The sequence below is a fragment of the Schistocerca americana genome, unplaced genomic scaffold, assembly GCF_021461395.2.
Source record: "Schistocerca americana isolate TAMUIC-IGC-003095 unplaced genomic scaffold, iqSchAmer2.1 HiC_scaffold_472, whole genome shotgun sequence".
Lineage (NCBI taxonomy): Eukaryota > Metazoa > Arthropoda > Insecta > Orthoptera > Acrididae > Schistocerca > Schistocerca americana.
Genome location: NW_025726206.1, coordinates 24,224 through 50,046, shown reverse-complemented (window position 1 = coordinate 50,046; position 25,823 = coordinate 24,224). Strand labels below are relative to the sequence as shown.

The window sequence follows — 25,823 nt, the reverse complement described above, 5'->3', positions numbered from 1 at the left end:
CTTGAAAGGACAGCTCAACTTGAGAGGACAGCTCAACTTGAGAGGACAGCTCAACTTTAGAGGACAGCTCAACTTGAGAGGACAGCTCAACTTGAGAGGACAGCTCAACTTGAGAGGACAGCTCAACTTGAGTGGACAGCTCAACTTGAGAGGACAGCTCAACTTGAGAGGACAGCTACACTTGAGAGGACAGCTCAACTTGAGGGGACAGCACAACTTGAGAGGACAGCACAACTTGTGAGGACAGCTCAACTTGAGAGGACAGCTCAACTTGAGAGGACAGCTCAACTTGAGGGGGCAATTCAACTTGAGAGGGCAGCTTAGCTTAACAGGACTGCTCAACTTGTGAGGACACCACTACTTGAGAGGAAAGCACAACTTTCGAGGACAGCAAAGCTTGCAAGGACAGCACAGCTTGCGAGGACAGCACGGCTTGCGAGGACAGCTCAATATGAGAGAACAACTCAACTTGAGAGGACAGCTCAACTTGAGAGGACAGCTCAACTTGAGAGGACAGTCCAACTGAAGAGGACAGCTCAACTTTAAAGGACAGCACAACTTCCGAGGACAGCACAACTTTCGAGGACAGCAAAGCTAGCGATGACAGTACGGCTTGCGAGGACAGCACGGCTTCCGACGACAGCACGGCTTGCGAGGACAGCATGGCTTGCGAGGACAGCACGTCTTGCGAGGACAGCACGGCTTGCGAGGACAGCACGGCTTGCGAGGACAGCACAGGTTGTGAGGACAGCACAGCTTGCGAGGAGAGTACAGCTTGCGAGGACAGCACAGCTTGCGAGGAGAGCTCAACTTGAGAGGACAGCTCAACTTGAGAGGACAGCTCAACTTGAGAGGACAGCTCAACTTGAGAGGACAGCTCAACTTGAGAGGACAGCTCAACTTGAGAGGACTGCTCAACTTGAGAGGACAGCTCAACTTGAGAGGACAGCTCAACTTGAGAGGACAGCTCAACTTGAGAGGACAGCTCAACTTGAGAGGACAGCTCATCTAGAGAGGACAGCTCATCTAGAGAGGACAGCTCAACTTGAAGGAGAGCTCAACTTGAGAGGACAGCTCAACTTGAGAGGACAGCTCAACTTGAGAGGACAGCTCAACTTGAGAGGTCAGCTCAACTTGAGAGGACAGCTCAACTTTAGAGGACAGCTCAACTTCAAAGGACAGCTCAAGTTGAGAGGACAGCTCTACTAGAGAGGGCAGCTCAACTTGAGAGGGCAGCTCAACTTGAGAGGGCAGCTCAACTTGTGAGGACAGCTGAACTTGAGAGGGCAGCACAACTTGCAAGGACTGCACAACTTGCGAGAACAGCAAAGGTCACGAGGACAGCAAAGCTCGCGAGGACAGCAAAGCTCGCGAGGACAGCAAAGCTCGCAAGGACAGCACGGCTCGCGAGGACAGCATGGCTTGCGAGGACAGCACGGCTTGCGAGGACAGCACGGCTTGCGAGGACAGCACGGCTTGCGAGGACAGCACGGCTCGCGAGGACAGCACGGTATGCGAGGACAGCACGGCTTGCGATGACAGCACAGCTTGCGAGGACAGTACAGCTTGCGAGGACAGCGCAGCTTGCGAGGACAGCACAGCTTGCGAGGACAGCACAGCTTGCGAGGACAGCACAGCTTGCGAGGACGGCACAGCTTGCGAGGATGGCACAGCTTACAAAGACGGCACAGCTTGCGAGGACAGCACAGCTTGCGAGGACAGCACAGCTCGCGAGGACAACACAGGTTGCGGGGACAGCACAGCTTGCGTGGACAGCACAGGTTGCGAGGACAGCACAGCTTGCGAGGACAGCACGGCTTGCGAGGACAGCACAGCTTGCGAAGACAGCACAGCTTGCGAGGACAGCATAGCTTGCGAGGACAGGACAGCTTGCGAGGACAGCACAGCTTGTGAGGATGGCTCAGCTTGCGAGGACGGCACAGCTTGCGAGGACGGCACAGCTTGCAAGGACATCACAGCTTGCGAGAACAGCTCAACTTGAGAGGACAGCTCAACTTGACAGGACAGCTCAACTTGAGAGGACAGCTCAACCTCAGAGGACAGAAAAACTTGAGAGGACTGCTCAACTTGAGAGGGCTGCTCAGCTTCAGAGGGCAGCTCAACTTGAGAGGGCAGCTCAACTTGAGAGGGCAGCTCAACTTGAGAGGGCAGCTCAAATTGAGTGTACAGCTCAACTTGAGAGGATATCTCAACCTGAGAGGACACCTCAACCTGAGAGGACAGCTGAACTTGAGAGGACAGCACAACTTACGAGGACAGGAAAGCTTGTGAGGACAGCAAAGCTTGTGAGGACAGCAAAGCTTGTGAGGACAGCACGGCTTGCGAGGACAGCAAGGCTTGCGTGGACAGCACGGCTTCCGAGGACAGCACGGCTTGCAAGGACAGCACGGCTTGCGAGCACAGCACAGCTTGCGAGGACAGCACAGCTTGCGAGGACAGCACAGCTTGCGAGGACAGCACAGCTTGCGAGGACAGCATTACTTGAGAGGACAGCTCAACTTGAGAGGACAGCTCAACTTTGGAGGACAGCTCAACATAAGAGGGCAGCTCAACTTGAGAGGGCAGCTCAACTTGAGAGGGCAGCTCAACTTGAGAGGGCAGCTCAACTTGTGAGGACAGCTGAACTTGAGAGGGCAGCACAACTTGCGAGGACTGCACAACTTGCGAGGACAGCAAAGGTCGCGAGGACAGCAAAGCTCGCGAGGACAGCAAAGCTTGCGAGGACAGCAAAAGTCGCAAGGACAGCACGGATCGCGAGGACAGCACAGCTTGCGAGGAGAGCACAGCTTGCGAGGACAGCACAAATTGGGAGGACAGCACAGCTTTCGAGGACAGCACAGGTTGCGATGACAGCACAACTTGCGAGGACAGCACGGCTTGCGAGGACAGCTCAACTTGAGAGGACAGCTCAACATGAGAGGACAGCTCAACTTTGGAGGACAGCTCAACATAAGAGGGCAGCTCAACTTGAGAGGACAGCTCAACTTGAGAGGACAGCTCAACTTGAGAGGACAGCTCAACTTGAGAGGACAGCTCAACTAGAGATGACAGCTCAACTAGAGAGGACAGCTCAACATGATAGGACAGCTCAACTTGAGAGGACAGCTCAACTTGAGAGGACAGCTCAACTAGAGAGGACAGCTCAACTTGAGAGGTCAGCTCAACTCTAGAGGACAGCTCAACTTGAGAGGACAGCTCAACTTGAGAGGACAGCTCAACTTGAGAGGACAGCTCAACTTGAGAGGACAGCTCAACTTGAGAGGACAGCACAACCTGAGAGGACAGCACAACGTGAGAGGACAGCTCAACTTGAGTGGGCAGCCCAACTTGAGAGGGCAGCTCAACTTGAGAGGACAGCCCAACTTGAGAGGACAGCACTACTTGAGAGGAAAGCACAACATGCGAAGACAGCAAAGCTTGCGAAGACAGCACGGCTGGCGAGGAAAGCACGGCTTGCGAGGACAGCAAGGCTTGCGATGACAGCACAGCTTGCGAGGACAGTACAGCTTGCGAGGACAGCGCAGCTTGCGAGGACAGCACAGCTTGCGAGGACAGCACAGCTAACGAGGACAGCACAGCTTGCGAGGACAGCACAGCTTGCGAGGACAGCACAGCTTGCGAGGACAGCACAGCTTGCGAGGACGGCACAGCTTGCGAGGACGGCACAGCTTACAAAGACGGCACAGCTTGCGAGCACAGCACAGCTTGCGAGGACAGCACAGCTTGCGAGGACAACACAGGTTGCGGGGACAGCACAGCTTGCGTGGACAGCACAGGTTGCGAGGACAGCACGTCCTGCGAGGACAGCACAGCTTGCGAGGACAGCACAGCTTGCGAGGACAGCATAGCTTGCGAGGACAGGACAGCTTGCGAGGACAGCACAGCTTGCGAGGATGGCACAGCTTGCGAGGACGGCACAGCTTGCAAGGACATCACAGCTTGCGAGGACAGCTCAACTTGAGAGGACAGCTGAACTTGAGAGGACAGCTCAACTTGAGAGGACAGCTCAACTTCAGAGGACAGCAAAACTTGAGAGGACTGCTCAACTTGAGAGGGCTGCTCAGCTTCAGAGGGCAGCTCAACTTGAGAGGGCAGCTCAACTTGAGAGGGCAGCTCAACTTGAGAGGACAGCTCAACTTGAGAGGACAGCCCAACTTGAGAGGACAGCACTACTTGAGAGGAAAGCACAACATGCGAAGACAGCAAAGCTTGCGAAGACAGCACGGCTGGCGAGGAAAGCACGGCTTGCGAGGACAGCAAGGCTTGCGATGACAGCACAGCTTGCGAGGACAGTACAGCTTGCGAGGACAGCGCAGCTTGCGAGGACAGCACAGCTTGCGAGGACAGCACAGCTAACGAGGACAGCACAGCTTGCGAGGACAGCACAGCTTGCGAGGACAGCACAGCTTGCGAGGACAGCACAGCTTGCGAGGACAACACAGGTTGCGGGGACAGCACAGCTTACAAAGACGGCACAGCTTGCGAGCACAGCACAGCTTGCGAGGACAGCACAGCTTGCGAGGACAACACAGGTTGCGGGGACAGCACAGCTTGCGTGGACAGCACAGGTTGCGAGGACAGCACAGCTTGCGAGGACAGCACAGCTTGCGAGGACAGCACAGCTTGCGAGGACAGCATAGCTTGCGAGGACAGGACAGCTTGCGAGGACAGCACAGCTTGCGAGGATGGCACAGCTTGCGAGGACGGCACAGCTTGCAAGGACATCACAGCTTGCGAGGACAGCTCAACTTGAGAGGACAGCTGAACTTGAAGGGCAGCTCAACTTGAGAGGACAGCTCAACTTCAGAGGACAGCAAAACTTGAGAGGACTGCTCAACTTGAGAGGGCTGCTCAGCTTCAGAGGGCAGCTCAACTTGAGAGGGCAGCTCAACTTGAGAGGGCAGCTCAACTTGAGAGGGCAGCTCAACTTGAGAGGGCAGCTCAACTTCAGTGTACAGCTCAACTTGAGAGGAAATCTCAACCTGAGAGGACACCTCAACCTGAGAGGACAGCTCAACTTGAGAGGACAGCACAACTTACAAGGACAGGAAAGCTTGCGAGGACAGCAAAGCTTGTGAGGACAGCAAAGCTTGTGAGGATAGCACGGCTTGCGAGGACAGCAAGGCTTGCGTGGACAGCACGGCTTCCGAGGACAGCACGGCTTGCAAGGACAGCACGGCTTGTGAGGACAGCACACGTGGCGAGGACAGCACGGCTTGCAAGGACAGCACGGCTTGCGAGGACAGCTCAACTTGAGAGGACAGCTCAACTTGAGAGGACAGCTCAACTTGCGAGGACAGCTCAACTTGAGAGGACAGCTCAACTTGACTGCTCAACTTGAGAGGACAGCTCAACTTAAGAGGGCAGCTCAACTTGAGAGTGCAGCTCAACTTGAGACGACAGCACAGCTTGCGAGGACAGCACAGCTTGCGCGGACAGCACAGCTTGCGAGGACAGCACAGCTTGCGAGGACAGCAAAGCTTGTGAGGACAGCACGGCTTGCGAGGACAGCACGGCTTGCGAGGACAGCACGGCTTGCGAGGACAGCACAGCTTGCGAGGACAGCACAGCTTGCAAGGACAGCACAGCTTGCGAGGCCAGCAAGGCTTGCGAGGACAGTACAGCTTACGAGGACAGCTCTACTTGAAAGGACAGCTCAACTCGAGAGGACAGCTCAACTTGAGGGGACAGCTCAACTTTAGAGGACAGCTCAACTTGAGAGGACAGCTCAACTTGAGAGGACAGCTCAACTTGAGAGGACAGCTCAACTTGAGTGGACAGCTCAACTTGAGAGGACAGCTCAACTTGAGAGGACAGCTACACTTGAGAGGACAGCTCAACTTGAGGGGACAGCACAACTTGAGAGGACAGCACAACTTGTGAGGACAGCTCAACTTGAGAGGACAGCTCAACTTGAGAGGACAGCTCAACTTGAGAGGGCAATTCAACTTGAGAGGGCAGCTTAGCTTAACAGGACTGCTCAACTTGCGAGGACACCACTACTTGAGAGGAAAGCACAACTTTCGAGGACAGCAAAGCTTGCAAGGACAGGACAGCTTGCGAGGACAGCACGGCTTGCGAGGACAGCTCAATATGAGAGAACAACTCAACTTGAGAGGACAGCTCAACTTGAGAGGACAGCTCAACTTGAGAGGACAGTCCAACTGAAGAGGACAGCTCAACTTTAAAGGACAGTACAACTTCCGAGGACAGCACAACTTGCGAGGACAGCAAAGCTAGCGATGACAGTACGGCTTGCGAGGACAGCACGGCTTCCGACGACAGCACGGCTTGCGAGGACAGCACGGCTTGCGAGGACAGCACGTCTTGCGAGGACAGCACGGCTTGCGAGGACAGCACGGCTTGCGAGGACAGCACAGGTTGCGAGGGCAGCACACCTTGCGAGGAGAGCACAGCTTGCGAGGACAGCACGGCTTGCGAGGACAGCTCAACTTGAGAGGACAGCTCAACTTGAGAGGACAGCTCAACTTGAGAGGACAGCTCAACTTGAGAGGACAGCTCAACTTGAGAGGACAGCTCAACTTGAGAGGACAGCTCAACTTGAGAGGACAGCTCAACTTGAGAGGACAGCTCAACTTGAGAGGACAGCTCAACTTGAGAGGACAGCTCAACTTGAGAGGACAGCTCATCTAGAGAGGACAGCTCATCTAGAGTGGACAGCTCTACCTCAGAGGACAGCTCAACTTGAAGGAGAGCTCAACTTGAGAGGACATCTCAATTTGAGAGGTCAGCTCAACTTGAGAGGACAGCTCAACTTTAGAGGACAGCTCAACTTCAAAGGATTGCTCAAGTTGAGAGGACAGCTCTACTAGAGAGGGCAGCTCAACTTGAGAGGACAGCACGGCTTGCGAGAACAGCACAGCTTGCGCGGACAGCACAGCTTGTGAGGACAGCATTACTTGAGAGGACAGCTCAACTTGAGAGGACAGCTCAACTTTGGAGGACAGCTCAACATAAGAGGGCAGCTCAACTTGAGAGGGCAGCTCAACTTGTGAGGACAGCTGAACTTGAGAGGGCAGCAGAACTTGCGAGGACTGCACAACTTGCGAGAACAGCAAAGGTCGCGAGGACAGCAAAGCTCGCGAGGACAGCAAAGCTCGCGAGGACAGCAAAGCTCGCAAGGACAGCACGGCTCGCGAGGACAGCATGGCTTGCGAGGACAGCACGGCTTGCGAGGACAGCACGGCTTGCGAGGATAGCACGGCTTGCGAGGACAGCACGGCTCGCGAGGACAGCACGGTATGCGGGGACAGCACGGCTTGCGATGACAGCACAGCTTGCGAGGACAGTACAGCTTGCGAGGACAGCGCAGCTTGCGAGGACAGCACAGCTTGCGAGGACAGCACAGCTTGCGAGGACAGCACAGCTTGCGAGGATACACAGCTTGCGAGGACGGCACAGCTTACAAAGACGGCACAGCTTGCGAGGACAGCACAGCTTGCGAGGACAGCACAGCTTGCGAGGACAACACAGGTTGTGGGGACAGCACAGCTTGCGTGGACAGCACAGGTTGCGAGGACAGCACAGCTTGCGAGGACAGCACGGCTTGCGAGGACAGCACAGCTTGCGAAGACAGCACAGCTTGCGAGGACAGCATAGCTTGCGAGGACAGGACAGCTTGCGAGGACAGCACAGCTTGTGAGGATGGCTCAGCTTGCGAGGACGGCACAGCTTGCGAGGACGGCACAGCTTGCAAGGACATCACAGCTTGCGAGGACAGCTCAACTTGAGAGGACAGCTCAACTTGACAGGACAGCTCAACTTGAGAGGACAGCTCAACTTCAGAGGACAGCAAAACTTGAGAGGACTGCTCAACTTGAGAGGGCTGCAAAGCTTCAGAGGGCAGCTCAACTTGAGAGGGCAGCTCAACTTGAGAGGGCAGCTCAACTTGAGAGGGCAGCTCAAATTGAGTGTACAGCTCAACTTGAGAGGAAATCTCAACCTGAGAGGACACCTCAACCTGAGAGGACAGCTGAACTTGAGAGGACAGCACAACTTACGAGGACAGGAAAGCTTGCGAGGACAGCAAAGCTTGTGAGGACAGCAAAGCTTGTGAGGACAGCACGGCTTGCGAGGACAGCAAGGCTTGCGTGGACAGCACGGCTTCCGAGGACAGCACGGCTTGCAAGGACAGCACGGCTTGCGAGGACAGCACAGCTTGCGAGGACAGCACAGCTTGCGAGGACAGAACAGCTTGCGAGGACAGCACAGCTTGCGAGGACAGCATTACTTGAGAGGACAGCTCAACTTGAGAGGACAGCTCAACTTTGGAGGACAGCTCAACATAAGAGGGCAGCTCAACTTGAGAGGGCAGCTCAACTTGAGAGGGCAGCTCAACTTGAGAGGGCAGCTCAACTTGTGAGGACAGCTGAACTTGAGAGGGCAGCACAACTTGCGAGGACTGCACAACTTGCGAGAACAGCAAAGGTCGCGAGGACAGCAAAGCTCGCGAGGACAGCAAAGCTTGCGAGGACAGCAAAAGTCGCAAGGACAGCACGGCTCGCGAGGACAGCACAGCTTGCGAGGACAGCTCAACTTGAGAGGACAGCTCAACTTGAGAGGACAGCTCAACTTTGGAGGACAGCTCAACATAAGAGGGCAGCTCAACTTGAGAGGACAGCTCAACTTGAGAGGACAGCTCAACTTGAGAGGACAGCTCAACTTGAGAGGACAGCTCAACTAGAGATGACAGCTCAACTAGAGAGGACAGCTCAACATGATAGGACAGCTCAACTTGAGAGGACAGCTCAACTTGAGAGGACAGCTCAACTAGAGAGGACAGCTCAACTTGAGAGGTCAGCTCAACTTGAGAGGACAGCTCAACTTGAGAGGACAGCTCAACTTGAGAGGACAGCTCAACTTGAGAGGACAGCTCAACTTGAGAGGACAGCTCAACTAGAGATGACAGCTCAACTAGAGAGGACAGCTCAACATGATAGGACAGCTCAACTTGAGAGGACAGCTCAACTTGAGAGGACAGCTCAACTAGAGAGGACAGCTCAACTTGAGAGGTCAGCTCAACTTGAGAGGACAGCTCAACTTGAGAGGACAGCTCAAATTGAGAGGACAGCCCAACCTGAGAGGACAGCACAACGTGAGAGGACAGCTCAACTTGAGTGGGCAGCTCAACTTGAGAGGACAGCTCAACTTGAGAGGACAGCCCAACTTGAGAGGACAGCACTACTTGAGAGGAAAGCACAACATGTGAAGACAGCAAAGCTTGCGAAGGCAGCACGGCTGGCGAGGAAAGCACGGCTTGCGAGGACAGCAAGGCTTGCGATGACAGCACAGCTTGCGAGGACAGTACAGCTTGCGAGGACAGCGCAGCTTGCGAGGACAGCACAGCTTGCGAGGACAGCACAGCTAACGAGGACAGCACAGCTTGCGAGGACAGCACAGCTTGCGAGGACAGCACAGCTTGCGAGGACAGCACAGCTTGCGAGGACGGCACAGCTTGCGAGGACGGCACAGCTTACAAAGACGGCACAGCTTGCGAGCACAGCACAGCTTGCGAGGAGAGCACAGCTTGCGAGGACAACACAGGTTGCGGGGACAGCACAGCTTGCGTGGACAGCACAGGTTGCGAGGACAGCACAGCTTGCGAGGACAGCACAGCTTGCGAGGACAGCACAGCTTGCGAGGACAGCATAGCTCGCGAGGACAGGACAGCTTGCGAGGACAGCACAGCTTGCGAGGATGGCACAGCTTGCGAGGACGGCACAGCTTGCAAGGACATCACAGCTTGTGAGGACAGCTCAACTTGAGAGGACAGCTGAACTTGAGAGGACAGCTCAACTTGAGAGGACAGCTCAACTTCAGAGGACAGCAAAACTTGAGAGGACTGCTCAACTTGAGAGGGCTGCTCAGCTTCAGAGGGCAGCTCAACTTGAGAGGACAGCTCAACTTGAGAGGACAGCTCAACTTGAGAGGACAGCTCAACTTGAGTGGACAGCTCAACTTGAGAGGACAGCTCAACTTGAGAGGACAGCTCAACTTTAGAGGACAGCTCAACTTGAGAGGACAGCTCAACTTGAGAGGACAGCTCAACTTGAGAGGACAGCTCAACTTGAGTGGACAGCTCAACTTGAGAGGACAGCTCAACTTGAGAGGACAGCTACACTTGAGAGGACAGCTCAACTTGAGGGGACAGCACAACTTGAGAGGACAGCACAACTTGTGAGGACAGCTCAACTTGAGAGGACAGCTCAACTTGAGAGGACAGCTCAACTTGAGAGGGCAATTCAACTTGAGAGGGCAGCTTAGCTTAACAGCACTGCTCAACTTGCGAGGACACCACTACTTGAGAGGAAAGCACAACTTTCGAGGACAGCAAAGCTCGCAAGGACAGCACAGCTTGCGAGGACAGCACGGCTTGCGAGGACAGCTCAATATGAGAGAACAACTCAACTTGAGAGGACAGCTCAACTTGAGAGGACAGCTCAACTTGAGAGGACAGACCAACTGAAGAGGACAGCTCAACTTTAAAGGACAGCACAACTTCCGAGGACAGCACAACTTGCGAGGACAGCAAAGCTAGCGATGACAGCACGGCTTGCGAGGACAGCACGGCTTCCGACGACAGCACGGCTTGCGAGGACAGCATGTCTTGCGAGGACAGCACGTCTTGCGAGGACAGCACGGCTTGCGAGGACAGCACGGCTTGCGAGGACAGCACAGGTTGTGAGGACAGCACAGCTTGCGAGGAGAGTACAGCTTGCGAGGACAGCACGGCTTGCGAGGACAGCTCAACTTGAGAGGACAGCTCAACTTGAGAGGACAGCTCAACTTGAGAGGACAGCTCAACTTGAGAGGACAGCTCAACTTGAGAGGACAGCTCAACTTGAGAGGACAGCTCAACTTGAGAGGACAGCTCAACTTGAGAGGACAGCTCAACTTGAGAGGACAGCTCAACTTGAGAGGACAGCTCAACTTGAGAGGACAGCTCATCTAGAGAGGACAGCTCATCTAGAGAGGACAGCTCAACTTGAAGGAGAGCTCAACTTGAGAGGACATCTCAATTTGAGAGGTCAGCTCAACTTGAGAGGACAGCTCAACTTTAGAGGACAGCTCAACTTCAAAGGACAGCTAAAGTTGAGAGGACAGCTCTACTAGAGAAAGCAGCTCAACTTGAGAGGACAGCACGGCTTGCGAGAACAGCACAGCTTGCGAGGACAGCACAGCTTGCGAGGACAGCATTACTGGAGAGGACAGCTCAACTTGAGAGGACAGCTCAACTTTGGAGGACAGCTCAACATAAGAGGGCAGCTCAACTTGAGAGGGCAGCTCAACTTGAGAGGGCAGCTCAACTTGAGAGGGCAGCTCAACTTGAGAGGGCAGCTCAACTTGTGAGGACAGCTGAACTTGAGAGGGCAGCACAACTTGCAAGGACTGCACAACTTGCGAGAACAGCAAAGGTCACGAGGACAGCAAAGCTCGCGAGGACAGCAAAGCTCGCGAGGACAGCAAAGCTCGCAAGGACAGCACGGCTCGCGAGGACAGCATGGCTTGCGAGGACAGCACGGCTTGCGAGGACAGCACGGCTTGCGAGGACAGCACGGCTTGCGAGGACAGCACGGCTCGCGAGGACAGCACGGTATGCGAGGACAGCACGGCTTGCGATGACAGCACAGCTTGCGAGGACAGTACAGCTTGCGAGGACAGCGCAGCTTGCGAGGACAGCACAGCTTGCGAGGACAGCACAGCTTGCGAGGACAGCACAGCTTGCGAGGACGGCACAGCTTGCGAGGACGGCACAGCTTACAAAGACGGCACAGCTTGAGAGGACAGCACAGCTTGCGAGGACAGCACAGCTCGCGAGGACAACACAGGTTGCGGGGACAGCACAGCTTGCGTGGACAGCACAGGTTGCGAGGACAGCACAGCTTGCGAGGACAGCACGGCTTGCGAGGACAGCACAGCTTGCGAAGACAGCACAGCTTGCGAGGACAGCATAGCTTGCGAGGACAGGACAGCTTGCGAGGACAGCACAGCTTGTGAGGATGGCTCAGCTTGCGAGGACGGCACAGCTTGCGAGGACGGCACAGCTTGCAAGGACATCACAGCTTGCGAGAACAGCTCAACTTGAGAGGACAGCTCAACTTGGCAGGACAGCTCAACTTGAGAGGACAGCTCAACCTCAGAGGACAGAAAAACTTGAGAGGACTGCTCAACTTGAGAGGGCTGCTCAGCTTCAGAGGGCAGCTCAACTTGAGAGGGCAGCTCAACTTGAGAGGGCAGCTCAACTTGAGAGGGCAGCTCAAATTGAGTGTACAGCTCAACTTGAGAGGATATCTCAACCTGAGAGGACACCTCAACCAGAGAGGACAGCTGAACTTGAGAGGACAGCACAACTTACGAAGACAGGAAAGCTTGTGAGGACAGCAAAGCTTGTGAGGACAGCAAAGCTTGTGAGGACAGCACGGCTTGCGAGGACAGCAAGGCTTGCGTGGACAGCACGGCTTCCGAGGACAGCACGGCTTGCAAGGACAGCACGGCTTGCGAGCACAGCACAGCTTGCGAGGACAGCACAGCTTGCGAGGACAGCACAGCTTGCGAGGACAGCACAGCTTGCGAGGACAGCATTACTTGAGAGGACAGCTCAACTTGAGAGGACAGCTCAACTTTGGAGGACAGCTCAACATAAGAGGGCAGCTCAACTTGAGAGGGCAGCTCAACTTGAGAGGGCAGCTCAACTTGAGAGGGCAGCTCAACTTGTGAGGACAGCTGAACTTGAGAGGGCAGCACAACTTGCGAGGACTGCACAACTTGCGAGGACAGCAAAGGTCGCGAGGACAGCAAAGCTCGCGAGGACAGCAAAGCTTGCGAGGACAGCAAAAGTCGCAAGGACAGCACGGATCGCGAGGACAGCACAGCTTGCGAGGAGAGCACAGCTTGCGAGGACAGCACAAATTGGGAGGACAGCACAGCTTTCGAGGACAGCACAGGTTGCGATGACAGCACAACTTGCGAGGACAGCACGGCTTGCGAGGACAGCTCAACTTGAGAGGACAGCTCAACATGAGAGGACAGCTCAACTTTGGAGGACAGCTCAACATAAGAGGGCAGCTCAACTTGAGAGGACAGCTCAACTTGAGAGGACAGCTCAACTTGAGAGGACAGCTCAACTTGAGAGGACAGCTCAACTAGAGATGACAGCTCAACTAGAGAGGACAGCTCAACATGATAGGACAGCTCAACTTGAGAGGACAGCTCAACTTGAGAGGACAGCTCAACTAGAGAGGACAGCTCAACTTGAGAGGTCAGCTCAACTCTAGAGGACAGCTCAACTTGAGAGGACAGCTCAACTTGAGAGGACAGCTCAACTTGAGAGAACAGCTCAACTTGAGAGGACAGCTCAACTTGAGAGGACAGCACAACCTGAGAGGACAGCACAACGTGAGAGGACAGCTCAACTTGAGTGGGCAGCCCAACTTGAGAGGGCAGCTCAACTTGAGAGGACAGCCCAACTTGAGAGGACAGCACTACTTGAGAGGAAAGCACAACATGCGAAGACAGCAAAGCTTGCGAAGACAGCACGGCTGGCGAGGAAAGCACGGCTTGCGAGGACAGCAAGGCTTGCGATGACAGCACGGCTTGCGAGGACAGCACAGGTTGTGAGGACAGCACAGCTTGCGAGGAGAGTACAGCTTGCGAGGACAGCACAGCTTGCGAGGAGAGCTCAACTTGAGAGGACAGCTCAACTTGAGAGGACAGCTCAACTTGAGAGGACAGCTCAACTTGAGAGGACAGCTCAACTTGAGAGGACAGCTCAACTTGAGAGGACTGCTCGACTTGAGAGGACAGCTCAACTTGAGAGGACAGCTCAACTTGAGAGGACAGCTCAACTTGAGAGGACAGCTCAACTTGAGAGGACAGCTCATCTAGAGAGGACAGCTCATCTAGAGAGGACAGCTCAACTTGAAGGAGAGCTCAACTTGAGAGGACAGCTCAACTTGAGAGGACAGCTCAACTTGAGAGGACAGCTCAACTTGAGAGGTCAGCTCAACTTGAGAGGACAGCTCAACTTTAGAGGACAGCTCAACTTCAAAGGACAGCTCAAGTTGAGAGGACAGCTCTACTAGAGAGGGCAGCTCAACTTGAGAGGGCAGCTCAACTTGAGAGGGCAGCTCAACTTGTGAGGACAGCTGAACTTGAGAGGGCAGCACAACTTGCAAGGACTGCACAACTTGCGAGAACAGCAAAGGTCACGAGGACAGCAAAGCTCGCGAGGACAGCAAAGCTCGCGAGGACAGCAAAGCTCGCAAGGACAGCACGGCTCGCGAGGACAGCATGGCTTGCGAGGACAGCACGGCTTGCGAGGACAGCACGGCTTGCGAGGATAGCACGGCTTGCGAGGACAGCACGGCTCGCGAGGACAGCACGGTATGCGAGGACAGCACGGCTTGCGATGACAGCACAGCTTGCGAGGACAGTACAGCTTGCGAGGACAGCGCAGCTTGCGAGGACAGCACAGCTTGCGAGGATACACAGCTTGCGAGGACGGCACAGCTTACAAAGACGGCACAGCTTGCGAGGACAGCACAGCTTGCGAGGACAGCACAGCTTGCGAGGACAACACAGGTTGCGGGGACAGCACAGCTTGCGTGGACAGCACAGGTTGCGAGGACAGCACAGCTTGCGAGGACAGCACGGCTTGCGAGGACAGCACAGCTTGCGAAGACAGCACAGCTTGCGAGGACAGCATAGCTTGCGAGGACAGGACAGCTTGCGAGGACAGCACAGCTTGTGAGGATGGCTCAGCTTGCGAGGACGGCACAGCTTGCGAGGACGGCACAGCTTGCAAGGACATCACAGCTTGCGAGGACAGCTCAACTTGAGAGGACAGCTCAACTTGACAGGACAGCTCAACTTGAGAGGACAGCTCAACTTCAGAGGACAGCAAAACTTGAGAGGACTGCTCAACTTGAGAGGGCTGCTCAGCTTCAGAGGGCAGCTCAACTTGAGAGGGCAGCTCGACTTGAGAGGGCAGCTCAACTTGAGAGGGCAGCTCAAATTGAGTGTACAGCTCAACTTGAGAGGAAATCTCAACCTGAGAGGACACCTCAACCTGAGAGGACAGCTGAACTTGAGAGGACAGCACAACTTACGAGGACAGGAAAGCTTGCGAGGACAGCAAAGCTTGTGAGGACAGCAAAGCTTGTGAGGACAGCACGGCTTGCGAGGACAGCAAGGCTTGCGTGGACAGCACGGCTTCTGAGGACAGCACGGCCTGCAAGGACAGCACGGCTTGTGAGGACAGCACACCTGGCGAGGACAGCACGGCTTGCAAGGACAGCACGGCTTGCGAGGACAGCTCAACTTGAGAGGACAGCTCAACTTGAGAGGACAGCTCAACTTGCGAGGACAGCTCAACTTGAGAGGACAGCTCAACTTGACAGCTCAACTTGAGAGGACAGCTCAACTTAAGAGGGCAGCTCAACTTGAGAGTGCAGCTCAACTTGAGACGACAGCACAGCTTGCGAGGACAGCACAGCTTGCGCGGACAGCACAGCTTGCGAGGACAGCACAGCTTGCGAGGACAGCAAAGCTTGCAAGGACAGCACGGCTTGCGAGGACAGCACGGCTTGCGAGGACAGCACGGCTTGCGAGGACAGCACAGCTTGCGAGGACAGCACAGATTGCAAGGACAGCACAGCTTGCGAGGCCAGCAAGGCTTGCGAGGACAGTACAGCTTACGAGGACAGCTCTACTTGAAAGGACAGCTCAACTTGAGAGGACAGCTCAACTTGAGGGGACAGCTCAACTTTAGAGGACAGCTCAACTTGAGAGGACAGCTCAACTTGAGAGGACAGCTCAACTTGAGAGGACAGCTCAACTTGAGTGGACAGCTCAACTTGAGAGGACAGCTCAACTTGAGAGGACAGCTACACTTGAGAGGACAGCTCAACTTGAGGGGACAGCACAACTTGAGAGGACAGCACAACTTGTGAGGACAGCTCAACTTGAGAGGACAGCTCAACTTGAGAGGACAGCTCAACTTGAGAGGGCAATTCAACTTGAGAGGGCAGCTTAGCTTAACAGGACTGCTCAACTTGCGAGGACACCACTACTTGAGAGGAAAGCACAACTTTCGAGGACAGCAAAGCTTGCAAGGACAGCACAGCTTGCGAGGACAGCACGGCTTGCGAGGACAGCTCAATATGAGAGAACAACTCAACTTGAGAGGACAGCTCAACTTGAGAGGACAGCTCAACTTGAGAGGACAGTCCAACTGAAGAGGACAGCTCAACTTTAAAGGACAGTACAACTTCCGAGGACAGCACAACTTGCGAGGACAGCAAAGCTAGCGATGACAGTACGGCTTGCGAGGACAGCACGGCTTCCGACGACAGCACGGCTTGCGAGGACAGCACGGCTTGCGAGGACAGCACGTCTTGCGAGGACAGCACGGCTTGCGAGGACAGCACGGCTTGCGAGGACAGCACAGGTTGCGAGGGCAGCACACCTTGCGAGGAGAGCACAGCTTGCGAGGACAGCACGGCTTGCGAGGACAGCTCAACTTGAGAGGACAGCTCAACTTGAGAGGACAGCTCAACTTGAGAGGAGAGGACAGCTCAACTTGAGAGGACAGCTCAACTTGAGAGGACAGCTCAACTTGAGAGGACAGCTCAACTTGAGAGGACAGCTCAACTTGAGAGGACAGCTCAACTTGAGAGGACAGCTCAAGTTGAGAGGACAGCTCATCTAGAGAGGACAGCTCATCTAGAGTGGACAGCTCTACCTCAGAGGACAGCTCAACTTGAAGGAGAGCTCAACTTGAGAGGACATCTCAATTTGAGAGGTCAGCTCAACTTGAGAGGACAGCTCAACTTTAGAGGACAGCTCAACTTCAAAGGATTGCTCAAGTTGAGAGGACAGCTCTACTAGAGAGGGCAGCTCAACTTGAGAGGACAGCACGGCTTGCGAGAACAGCACAGCTTGCGCGGACAGCACAGCTTGCGAGGACAGCATTACTTGAGAGGACAGCTCAACTTGAGAGGACAGCTCAACTTTGGAGGACAGCTCAACATAAGAGGGCAGCTCAACTTGAGAGGGCAGCTCAACTTGTGAGGACAGCTGAACTTGAGAGGGCAGCAGAACTTGCGAGGACTGCACAACTTGCGAGAACAGCAAAGGTCGCGAGGACAGCAAAGCTCGCGAGGACAGCAAAGCTCGCGAGGACAGCAAAGCTCGCAAGGACAGCACGGCTCGCGAGGACAGCATGGCTTGCGAGGACAGCACGGCTTGCGAGGACAGCACGGCTTGCGAGGATAGCACGGCTTGCGAGGACAGCACGGCTCGCGAGGACAGCACGGTATGCGAGGACAGCACGGCTTGCGATGACAGCACAGCTTGCGAGGACAGTACAGCTTGCGAGGACAGCGCAGCTTGCGAGGACAGCACAGCTTGCGAGGACAGCACAGCTTGCGAGGACAGCACAGCTTGCGAGGATACACAGCTTGCGAGGACGGCACAGCTTACAAAGACGGCACAGCTTGCGAGGACAGCACAGCTTGCGAGGACAGCACAGCTTGCGAGGACAACACAGGTTGCGGGGACAGCACAGCTTGCGTGGACAGCACAGGTTGCGAGGACAGCACAGCTTGCGAGGACAGCACGGCTTGCGAGGACAGCACAGCTTGCGAAGACAGCACAGCTTGCGAGGACAGCATAGCTTGCGAGGACAGGACAGCTTGCGAGGACAGCACAGCTTGTGAGGATGGCTCAGCTTGCGAGGACGGCACAGCTTGCGAGGACGGCACAGCTTGCAAGGACATCACAGCTTGCGAGGACAGCTCAACTTGAGAGGACAGCTCAACTTGACAGGACAGCTCAACTTGAGAGGACAGCTCAACTTCAGAGGACAGCAAAACTTGAGAGGACTGCTCAACTTGAGAGGGCTGCTCAGCTTCAGAGGGCAGCTCAACTTGAGAGGGCAGCTCAACTTGAGAGGGCAGCTCAACTTGAGAGGGCAGCTCAAATTGAGTGTACAGCTCAACTTGAGAGGAAATCTCAACCTGAGAGGACACCTCAACCTGAGAGGACAGCTGAACTTGAGAGGACAGCACAACTTACGAGGACAGGAAAGCTTGCGAGGACAGCAAAGCTTGTGAGGACAGCAAAGCTTGTGAGGACAGCACGGCTTGCGAGGACAGCAAGGCTTGCGTGGACAGCACGGCTTCCGAGGACAGCACGGCTTGCAAGGACAGCACGGCTTGCGAGGACAGCACAGCTTGCGAGGACAGCACAGCTTGCGAGGACAGAACAGCTTGCGAGGACAGCACAGCTTGCGAGGACAGCATTACTTGAGAGGACAGCTCAACTTGAGAGGACAGCTCAACTTTGGAGGACAGCTCAACATAAGAGGGCAGCTCAACTTGAGAGGGCAGCTCAACTTGAGAGGGCAGCTCAACTTGAGAGGGCAGCTCAACTTGTGAGGACAGCTGAACTTGAGAGGGCAGCACAACTTGCGAGGACTGCACAACTTGCGAGAACAGCAAAGGTCGCGAGGACAGCAAAGCTCGCGAGGACAGCAAAGCTTGCGAGGACAGCAAAAGTCGCAAGGACAGCACGGCTCGCGAGGACAGCACAGCTTGCGAGGACAGCTCAACTTGAGAGGACAGCTCAACTTGAGAGGACAGCTCAACTTTGGAGGACAGCTCAACATAAGAGGGCAGCTCAACTTGAGAGGACAGCTCAACTTGAGAGGACAGCTCAACTTGAGAGGACAGCTCAACTTGAGAGGACAGCTCAACTAGAGATGACTGCTCAACTAGAGAGGACAGCTCAACATGATAGGACAGCTCAACTTGAGAGGACAGCTCAACTTGAGAGGACAGCTCAACTAGAGAGGACAGCTCAACTTGAGAGGTCAGCTCAACTTGAGAGGACAGCTCAACTTGAGAGGACAGCTCAACTTGAGAGGACAGCTCAACTTGAGAGGACAGCTCAACTTGAGAGGACAGCTCAACTAGAGATGACAGCTCAACTAGAGAGGACAGCTCAACATGATAGGACAGCTCAACTTGAGAGGACAGCTCAACTTGAGAGGACAGCTCAACTAGAGAGGACAGCTCAACTTGAGAGGTCAGCTCAACTTGAGAGGACAGCTCAACTTGAGAGGACAGCTCAAATTGAGAGGACAGCCCAACCTGAGAGGACAGCACAACGTGAGAGGACAGCTCAACTTGAGTGGGCAGCTCAACTTGAGAGGACAGCTCAACTTGAGAGGACAGCCCAACTTGAGAGGACAGCACTACTTGAGAGGAAAGCACAACATGTGAAGACAGCAAAGCTTGCGAAGGCAGCACGGCTGGCGAGGAAAGCACGGCTTGCGAGGACAGCAAGGCTTGCGATGACAGCACAGCTTGCGAGGACAGTACAGCTTGCGAGGACAGCGCAGCTTGCGAGGACAGCACAGCTTGCGAGGACAGCACAGCTAACGAGGACAGCACAGCTTGCGAGGACAGCACAGCTTGCGAGGACAGCACAGCTTGCGAGGACAGCACAGCTTGCGAGGACGGCACAGCTTGCGAGGACGGCACAGCTTACAAAGACGGCACAGCTTGCGAGCACAGCACAGCTTGCGAGGACAGCACAGCTTGCGAGGACAACACAGGTTGCGGGGACAGCACAGCTTGCGTGGACAGCACAGGTTGCGAGGACAGCACAGCTTGCGAGGACAGCACAGCTTGCGAGGACAGCACAGCTTGCGAGGACAGCATAGCTCGCGAGGACAGGACAGCTTGCGAGGACAGCACAGCTTGCGAGGATGGCACAGCTTGCGAGGACGGCACAGCTTGCAAGGACATCACAGCTTGTGAGGACAGCTCAACTTGAGAGGACAGCTGAACTTGAGAGGACAGCTCAACTTGAGAGGACAGCTCAACTTCAGAGGACAGCAAAACTTGAGAGGACTGCTCAACTTGAGAGGGCTGCCCAGCTTCAGAGGGCAGCTCAACTTGAGAGGGCAGCTCAACTTGAGAGGGCAGCTCAACTTGAGAGGGCAGCTCAACTTGAGAGGGCAGCTCAACTTCAGTGTACAGCTCAACTTGAGAGGAAATCTCAACCTGAGAGGACACCTCAACCTGAGAGGACAGCTCAACTTGAGAGGACAGCACAACTTACAAGGACAGGAAAGCTTGCGAGGACAGCAAAGCTTGTGAGGACAGCAAAGCTTGTGAGGACAGCACGGCTTGCGAGGACAGCAAGGCTTGCGTGGACAGCACGGCTTCCGAGGACAGCACGGCTTGCAAGGACAGCACGGCTTGTGAGGACAGCACACCTGGCGAGGACAGCACGGCTTGCAAGGACAGCACGGCTTGCGAGGACAGCTCAACTTGAGAGGACAGCTCAACTTGAGAGGACAGCTCAACTTGCGAGGACAGCTCAACTTGAGAGGGCAGCTCAACTTGACAGCTCAACTTGAGAGGACAGCTCAACTTAAGAGGGCAGCTCAACTTGAGAGGGCAGCTCAACTTGAGACGACAGCACAGCTTGCGAGGACAGCACAGCTTGCGCGGACAGCACAGCTTGCGAGGACAGCACAGCTTGCGAGGACAGCAAAGCTTGCGAGGACAGCACGGCTTGCGAGGACAGCACGGCTTGCGAGGACAGCACGGCTTGCGAGGACAGCACAGCTTGCGAGGACAGCACAGCTTGCAAGGACAGCACAGCTTGCGAGGCCAGCAAGGCTTGCGAGGACAGTACAGCTTACGAGGACAGCTCTACTTGAAAGGACAGCTCAACTTGAGAGGACAGCTCAACTTGAGAGGACAGCTCAACTTTAGAGGACAGCTCATCTTGAGAGGACAGCTCAACTTGAGAGGACAGCTCAACTTGAGAGGACAGCTCAACTTGAGTGGACAGCTCAACTTGAGAGGACAGCTCAACTTGAGAGGACAGCTACACTTGAGAGGACAGCTCAACTTGAGGGGACAGCACAACTTGAGAGGACAGCACAACTTGAGAGGACAGCTCAACTTGAGAGGACAGCTCAACTTGAGAGGACAGCTCAACTTGAGAGGGCAGCTTAGCTTAACAGGACTGCTCAACTTGTGAGGACACCACTACTTGAGAGGAAAGCACAACTTTCGAGGACAGCAAAGCTTGCAAGGACAGCACAGCTTGCGAGGACAGCACGGCTTGCGAGGACAGCTCAATATGAGAGAACAACTCAACTTGAGAGGACAGCTCAACTTGAGAGGACAGCTCAACTTGACAGGACAGTCAAACTGAAGAGGACAGCTCAACTTTAAAGGACAGCACAACTTCCGAGGACAGCACAACTTGCGAGGACAGCAAAGCTAGCGATGACAGTACGGCTTGCGAGGACAGCACGGCTTCCGACGACAGCACGGCTTGCAAGGACAGCACGGCTTGCGAGGACAGCACGTCTTGCGAGGACAGCACGGCTTGCGAGGACAGCACGGCTTGCGAGGACAGCACAGGTTGCGAGGACAGCACAGCTTGCGAGGAGAGCACAGCTTGCGAGGACAGCACGGCTTGGGAGGACAGCTCAACTTGAGAGGACAGCTCAACTTGAGAGGACAGCTCAACTTGAGAGGACAGCTCAACTTGAGAGGACAGCTCAACTTGAGAGGACAGCTCAACTTGAGAGGACAGCTCAACTTGAGAGGGCAGCTCAACTTGAGAAAACAGCTCAACTTGAGAGGACAGCTCAACTTGAGAGGACAGCTCAACTTGAGAGGACAGCTCATCTAGAGAGGACAGCTCATCTAGAGAGGACAGCTCAACCTCAGAGGACAGCTCAACTTGAAGGAGAGCTCAACTTGAGAGGACATCTCAATTTGAGAGGTCAGCTCAACTTGAGAGGACAGCTCAACTTTAGAGGACAGCTCAACTTCAAAGGACAGCTCAAGTTGAGAGGACAGCTCTACTAGAGAGGGCAGCTCAACTTGAGAGGACAGCACGGCTTGCGAGAACAGCACAGCTTGCGAGGACAGCACAGCTTGCGAGGACAGCATTACTTGAGAGGACAGCTCAACTTGAGAGGACAGCTCAACTTTGAAGGACAGCTCAACATAAGAGGGCAGCTCAACTTGAGAGGGCAGCTCAACTTGTGAGGACAGCTGAACTTGAGAGGGCAGCACAACTTGCGAGGACTGCACAACTTGCGAGAACAGCAAAGGTCGCAAGGACAGCAAAGCTCGCGAGGACAGCAAAGCTCACGAGGACAGCAAAGCTCGCAAGGACAGCACGGCTCGCGAGGACAGCATGGCTTGCGAGGACAGCATGGCTTGCGAGGACAGCACGGCTTGCGAGGACAGCACGGCTCGCGAGGACAGCACGGTATGCGAGGACAGCACGGCTTGCGATGACAGCACAGCTTGCGAGGACAGTACAGCTTGCGAGGACAGCGCAGCTTGCGAGGACAGCACAGCTTGCGAGGACAGCACAGCTTGCGAGGACAGCACAGCTTGCGAGGACGGCACAGCTTGCGAGGACGGCACAGCTTACAAAGACGGCACAGCTTGCGAGGACAACACAGGTTGCGGGGACAGCACAGCTTGCGTGGACAGCACAGGTTGCGAGGACAGCACAGCTTGCGAGGACAGCACGGCTTGCGAGGACAGCACAGCTTGCGAAGACAGCACAGCTTGCGAGGACAGCATAGCTTGCGAGGACAGGACAGCTTGCGAGGACAGCACAGCTTGTGAGGATGGCTCAGCTTGCAAGGACGGCACAGCTTGCGAGGACGGCACAGCTTGCAAGGACATCACAGCTTGTGAGGACAGCTCAACTTGAGAGGACAGCTCAACTTGACAGGACAGCTCAACTTGAGAGGACAGCTCAACTTCAGAGGACAGCAAAACTTGAGAGGACTGCTCAACTTGAGAGGGCTGCTCAGCTTCAGAGGGCAGCTCAACTTGAGAGGGCAGCTCAACTTGAGAGGGCAGCTCAACTTGAGAGGGCAGCTCAAATTGAGTGTACAGCTCAACTTGAGAGGATATCTCAACCTGAGAGGACACCTCAACCTGAGAGGACAGCTGAACTTGAGAGGACAGCACAACTTACGAGGACAGGAAAGCTTGCGAGGACAGCAAAGCTTGTGAGGACAGCAAAGCTTGTGAGGACAGCACGGCTTGCGAGGACAGCAAGGCTTGCGTGGACAGCACGGCTTCCGAGGACAGCACGGCTTGCAAGGACAGCACGGCTTGCGAGGACAGCACAGCTTGCGAGGACAGCACAGCCTGCGAGGACAGCACAGCTTGCGAGGACAGCACAGCTTGCGAGGACAGCATTACTTGAGAGGACAGCTCAACTTGAGAGGACAGCTCAACTTTGGAGGACAGCTCAACATAAGAGGGCAGCTCAACTTGAGAGGGCAGCTCAACTTGAGAGGGCAGCTCAACTTGAGAGGGCAGCTCAACTTGTGAGGACAGCTGAACTTGAGAGGGCAGCACAACTTGCGAGGACTGCACAACTTGCGAGAACAGCAAAGGTCGCGAGGACAGCAAAGCTCGCGAGGACAGCAAAGCTTGCGAGGACAGCAAAAGTCGCAAGGACAGCACGGCTCGCGAGGACAGCACAGCTTGCGAGGAGAGCACAGCTTGCGAGGACAGCACAAATTGTGGGGACAGCACAGCTTTCGAGGACAGCACAGCTTGCGATGACAGCACAACTTGCGAGGACAGCACGGCTTGCGAGGACAGCTCAACTTGAGAGGACAGCTCAACTTGAGAGGACAGCTCAACTTTGGAGGACAGCTCAACATAAGAGGGCAGCTCAACTTGAGAGGACAGCTCAACTTGAGAGGACAGCTCAACTTGAGAGGACAGCTCAACTTGAGAGGACAGCTCAACTAGAGATGACAGCTCAACTAGAGAGGACAGCTCAACATGATAGGACAGCTCAACTTGAGAGGACAGCTCAACTTGAGAGGACAGCTCAACTAGAGAGGACAGCTCAACTTGAGAGGTCAGCTCAACTTGAGAGGACAGCTCAACTTGAGAGGACAGCTCAACTTGAGAGGACAGCTCAACTTGAGAGGACAGCTCAACTTGAGAGGACAGCTCAACTTGAGAGGACAGCACAACCTGAGAGGACAGCACAACGTGAGAGGACAGCTCAACTTGAGTGGGCAGCTCAACTTGAGAGGACAGCTCAACTTGAGAGGACAGCCCAACTTGAGAGGACAGCACTACTTGAGAGGAAAGCATAACATGCGAAGACAGCAAAGCTTGCGAAGACAGCACGGCTGGCGAGGAAAGCACGGCTTGCGAGGACAGCAAGGCTTGCGATGACAGCACAGCTTGCGAGGACAGTACAGCTTGCGAGGACAGCGCAGCTTGCGAGGACAGCACAGCTTGCGAGGACAGCACAGCTAACGAGGACAGCAGAGCTTGCGAGGACAGCACAGCTTGCGAGGACAGCACAGCTTGCGAGGACAGCACAGCTTGCGAGGACGGCACAGCTTGCGAGGACGGCACAGCTTACAAAGACGGCACAGCTTGCCAGCACAGCACAGCTTGCGAGGACAGCACAGCTTGCGAGGACAACACAGGTTGCGGGGACAGCACAGCTTGCGTGGACAGCACAGGTTGCGAGGACAGCACAGCTTGCGAGGACAGCACAGCTTGCGAGGACAGCACAGGTTGCGAGGACAGCATAGCTTGCGAGGACAGGACAGCTTGCGAGGACAGCACAGCTTGCGAGGATGGCACAGCTTGCGAGGACGGCACAGCTTGCAAGGACATCACAGCTTGTGAGGACAGCTCAACTTGAGAGGACAGCTGAACTTGAGAGGACAGCTCAACTTGAGAGGACAGCTCAACTTCAGAGGACAGCAAACTTTGAGAGGACTGCTCAACTTGAGAGGGCTGCTCAGCTTCAGAGGGCAGCTCAACTTGAGAGGGCAGCTCAACTTGAGAGGGCAGCTCAACTTGAGAGGGCAGCTCAACTTGAGAGGGCAGCTCAACTTCAGTGTACAGCTCAACTTGAGAGGAAATCTCAACCTGAGAGGACACCTCAACCTGAGAGGACAGCTCAACTTGAGAGGACAGCACAACTTACAAGGACAGGAAAGCTTGCGAGGACAGCAAAGCTTGTGAGGACAGCAAAGCTTGTGAGGACAGCACGGCTTGCGAGGACAGCAAGGCTTGCGTGGACAGCACGGCTTCTGAGGACAGCACGGCCTGCAAGGACAGCACGGCTTGTGAGGACAGCACACCTGGCGAGGACAGCACGGCTTGCAAGGACAGCACGGCTTGCGAGGACAGCTCAACTTGAGAGGACAGCTCAACTTGAGAGGACAGCTCAACTTGCGAGGACAGCTCAACTTGAGAGGACAGCTCAACTTGACAGCTCAACTTGAGAGGACAGCTCAACTTAAGAGGGCAGCTCAACTTGAGAGTGCAGCTCAACTTGAGACGACAGCACAGCTTGCGAGGACAGCACAGCTTGCGCGGACAGCACAGCTTGCGAGGACAGCACAGCTTGCGAGGACAGCAAAGCTTGCAAGGACAGCACGGCTTGCGAGGACAGCACGGCTTGCGAGGACAGCACGGCTTGCGAGGACAGCACAGCTTGCGAGGACAGCACAGCTTGCAAGGACAGCACAGCTTGCGAGGCCAGCAAGGCTTGCGAGGACAGCACAGCTTACGAGGACAGCTCTACTTGAAAGGACAGCTCAACTTGAGAGGACAGCTCAACTTGAGAGGACAGCTCAACTTTAGAGGACAGCTCAACTTGAGAGGACAGCTCAACTTGAGAGGACAGCTCAACTTGAGAGGACAGCTCAACTTGAGTGGACAGCTCAA

At 55.1% G+C, this 25,823-nt stretch overlaps 3 protein-coding genes across 3 annotated transcripts; 2 read left to right on the top strand and 1 right to left on the bottom strand.

The window, feature by feature from the left end:
- Positions 1 to 1,417: 1,417 nt before the first annotated feature.
- On the top strand, positions 1,418 to 2,002 carry LOC124584394 (prestalk protein-like). Its single transcript, XM_047131357.1, has one exon. It carries the CDS (start codon positions 1,418 to 1,420, stop codon positions 2,000 to 2,002), a length of 585 nt encoding a protein of 194 aa, XP_046987313.1.
- Positions 2,003 to 2,268: 266 nt separating this feature from the next.
- LOC124584393 lies at positions 2,269 to 3,867 on the bottom strand. The gene is made up of 2 exons (XM_047131356.1): positions 3,717 to 3,867; positions 2,269 to 3,671 (listed from the first exon to the last, which is right to left on the bottom strand). The coding sequence occupies exons 1-2, from the start codon at positions 3,865 to 3,867 to the stop codon at positions 2,269 to 2,271; spliced, it is 1,554 nt and encodes a 517-aa protein (XP_046987312.1).
- A 13,894-nt stretch (positions 3,868 to 17,761) lies between these two features.
- Positions 17,762 to 19,768, top strand: LOC124584392 (calponin homology domain-containing protein DDB_G0272472-like). The gene has a single exon (XM_047131355.1). The coding sequence runs from the start codon at positions 17,762 to 17,764 to the stop codon at positions 19,766 to 19,768; it is 2,007 nt and encodes a 668-aa protein (XP_046987311.1).
- Positions 19,769 to 25,823: the final 6,055 nt, after the last annotated feature.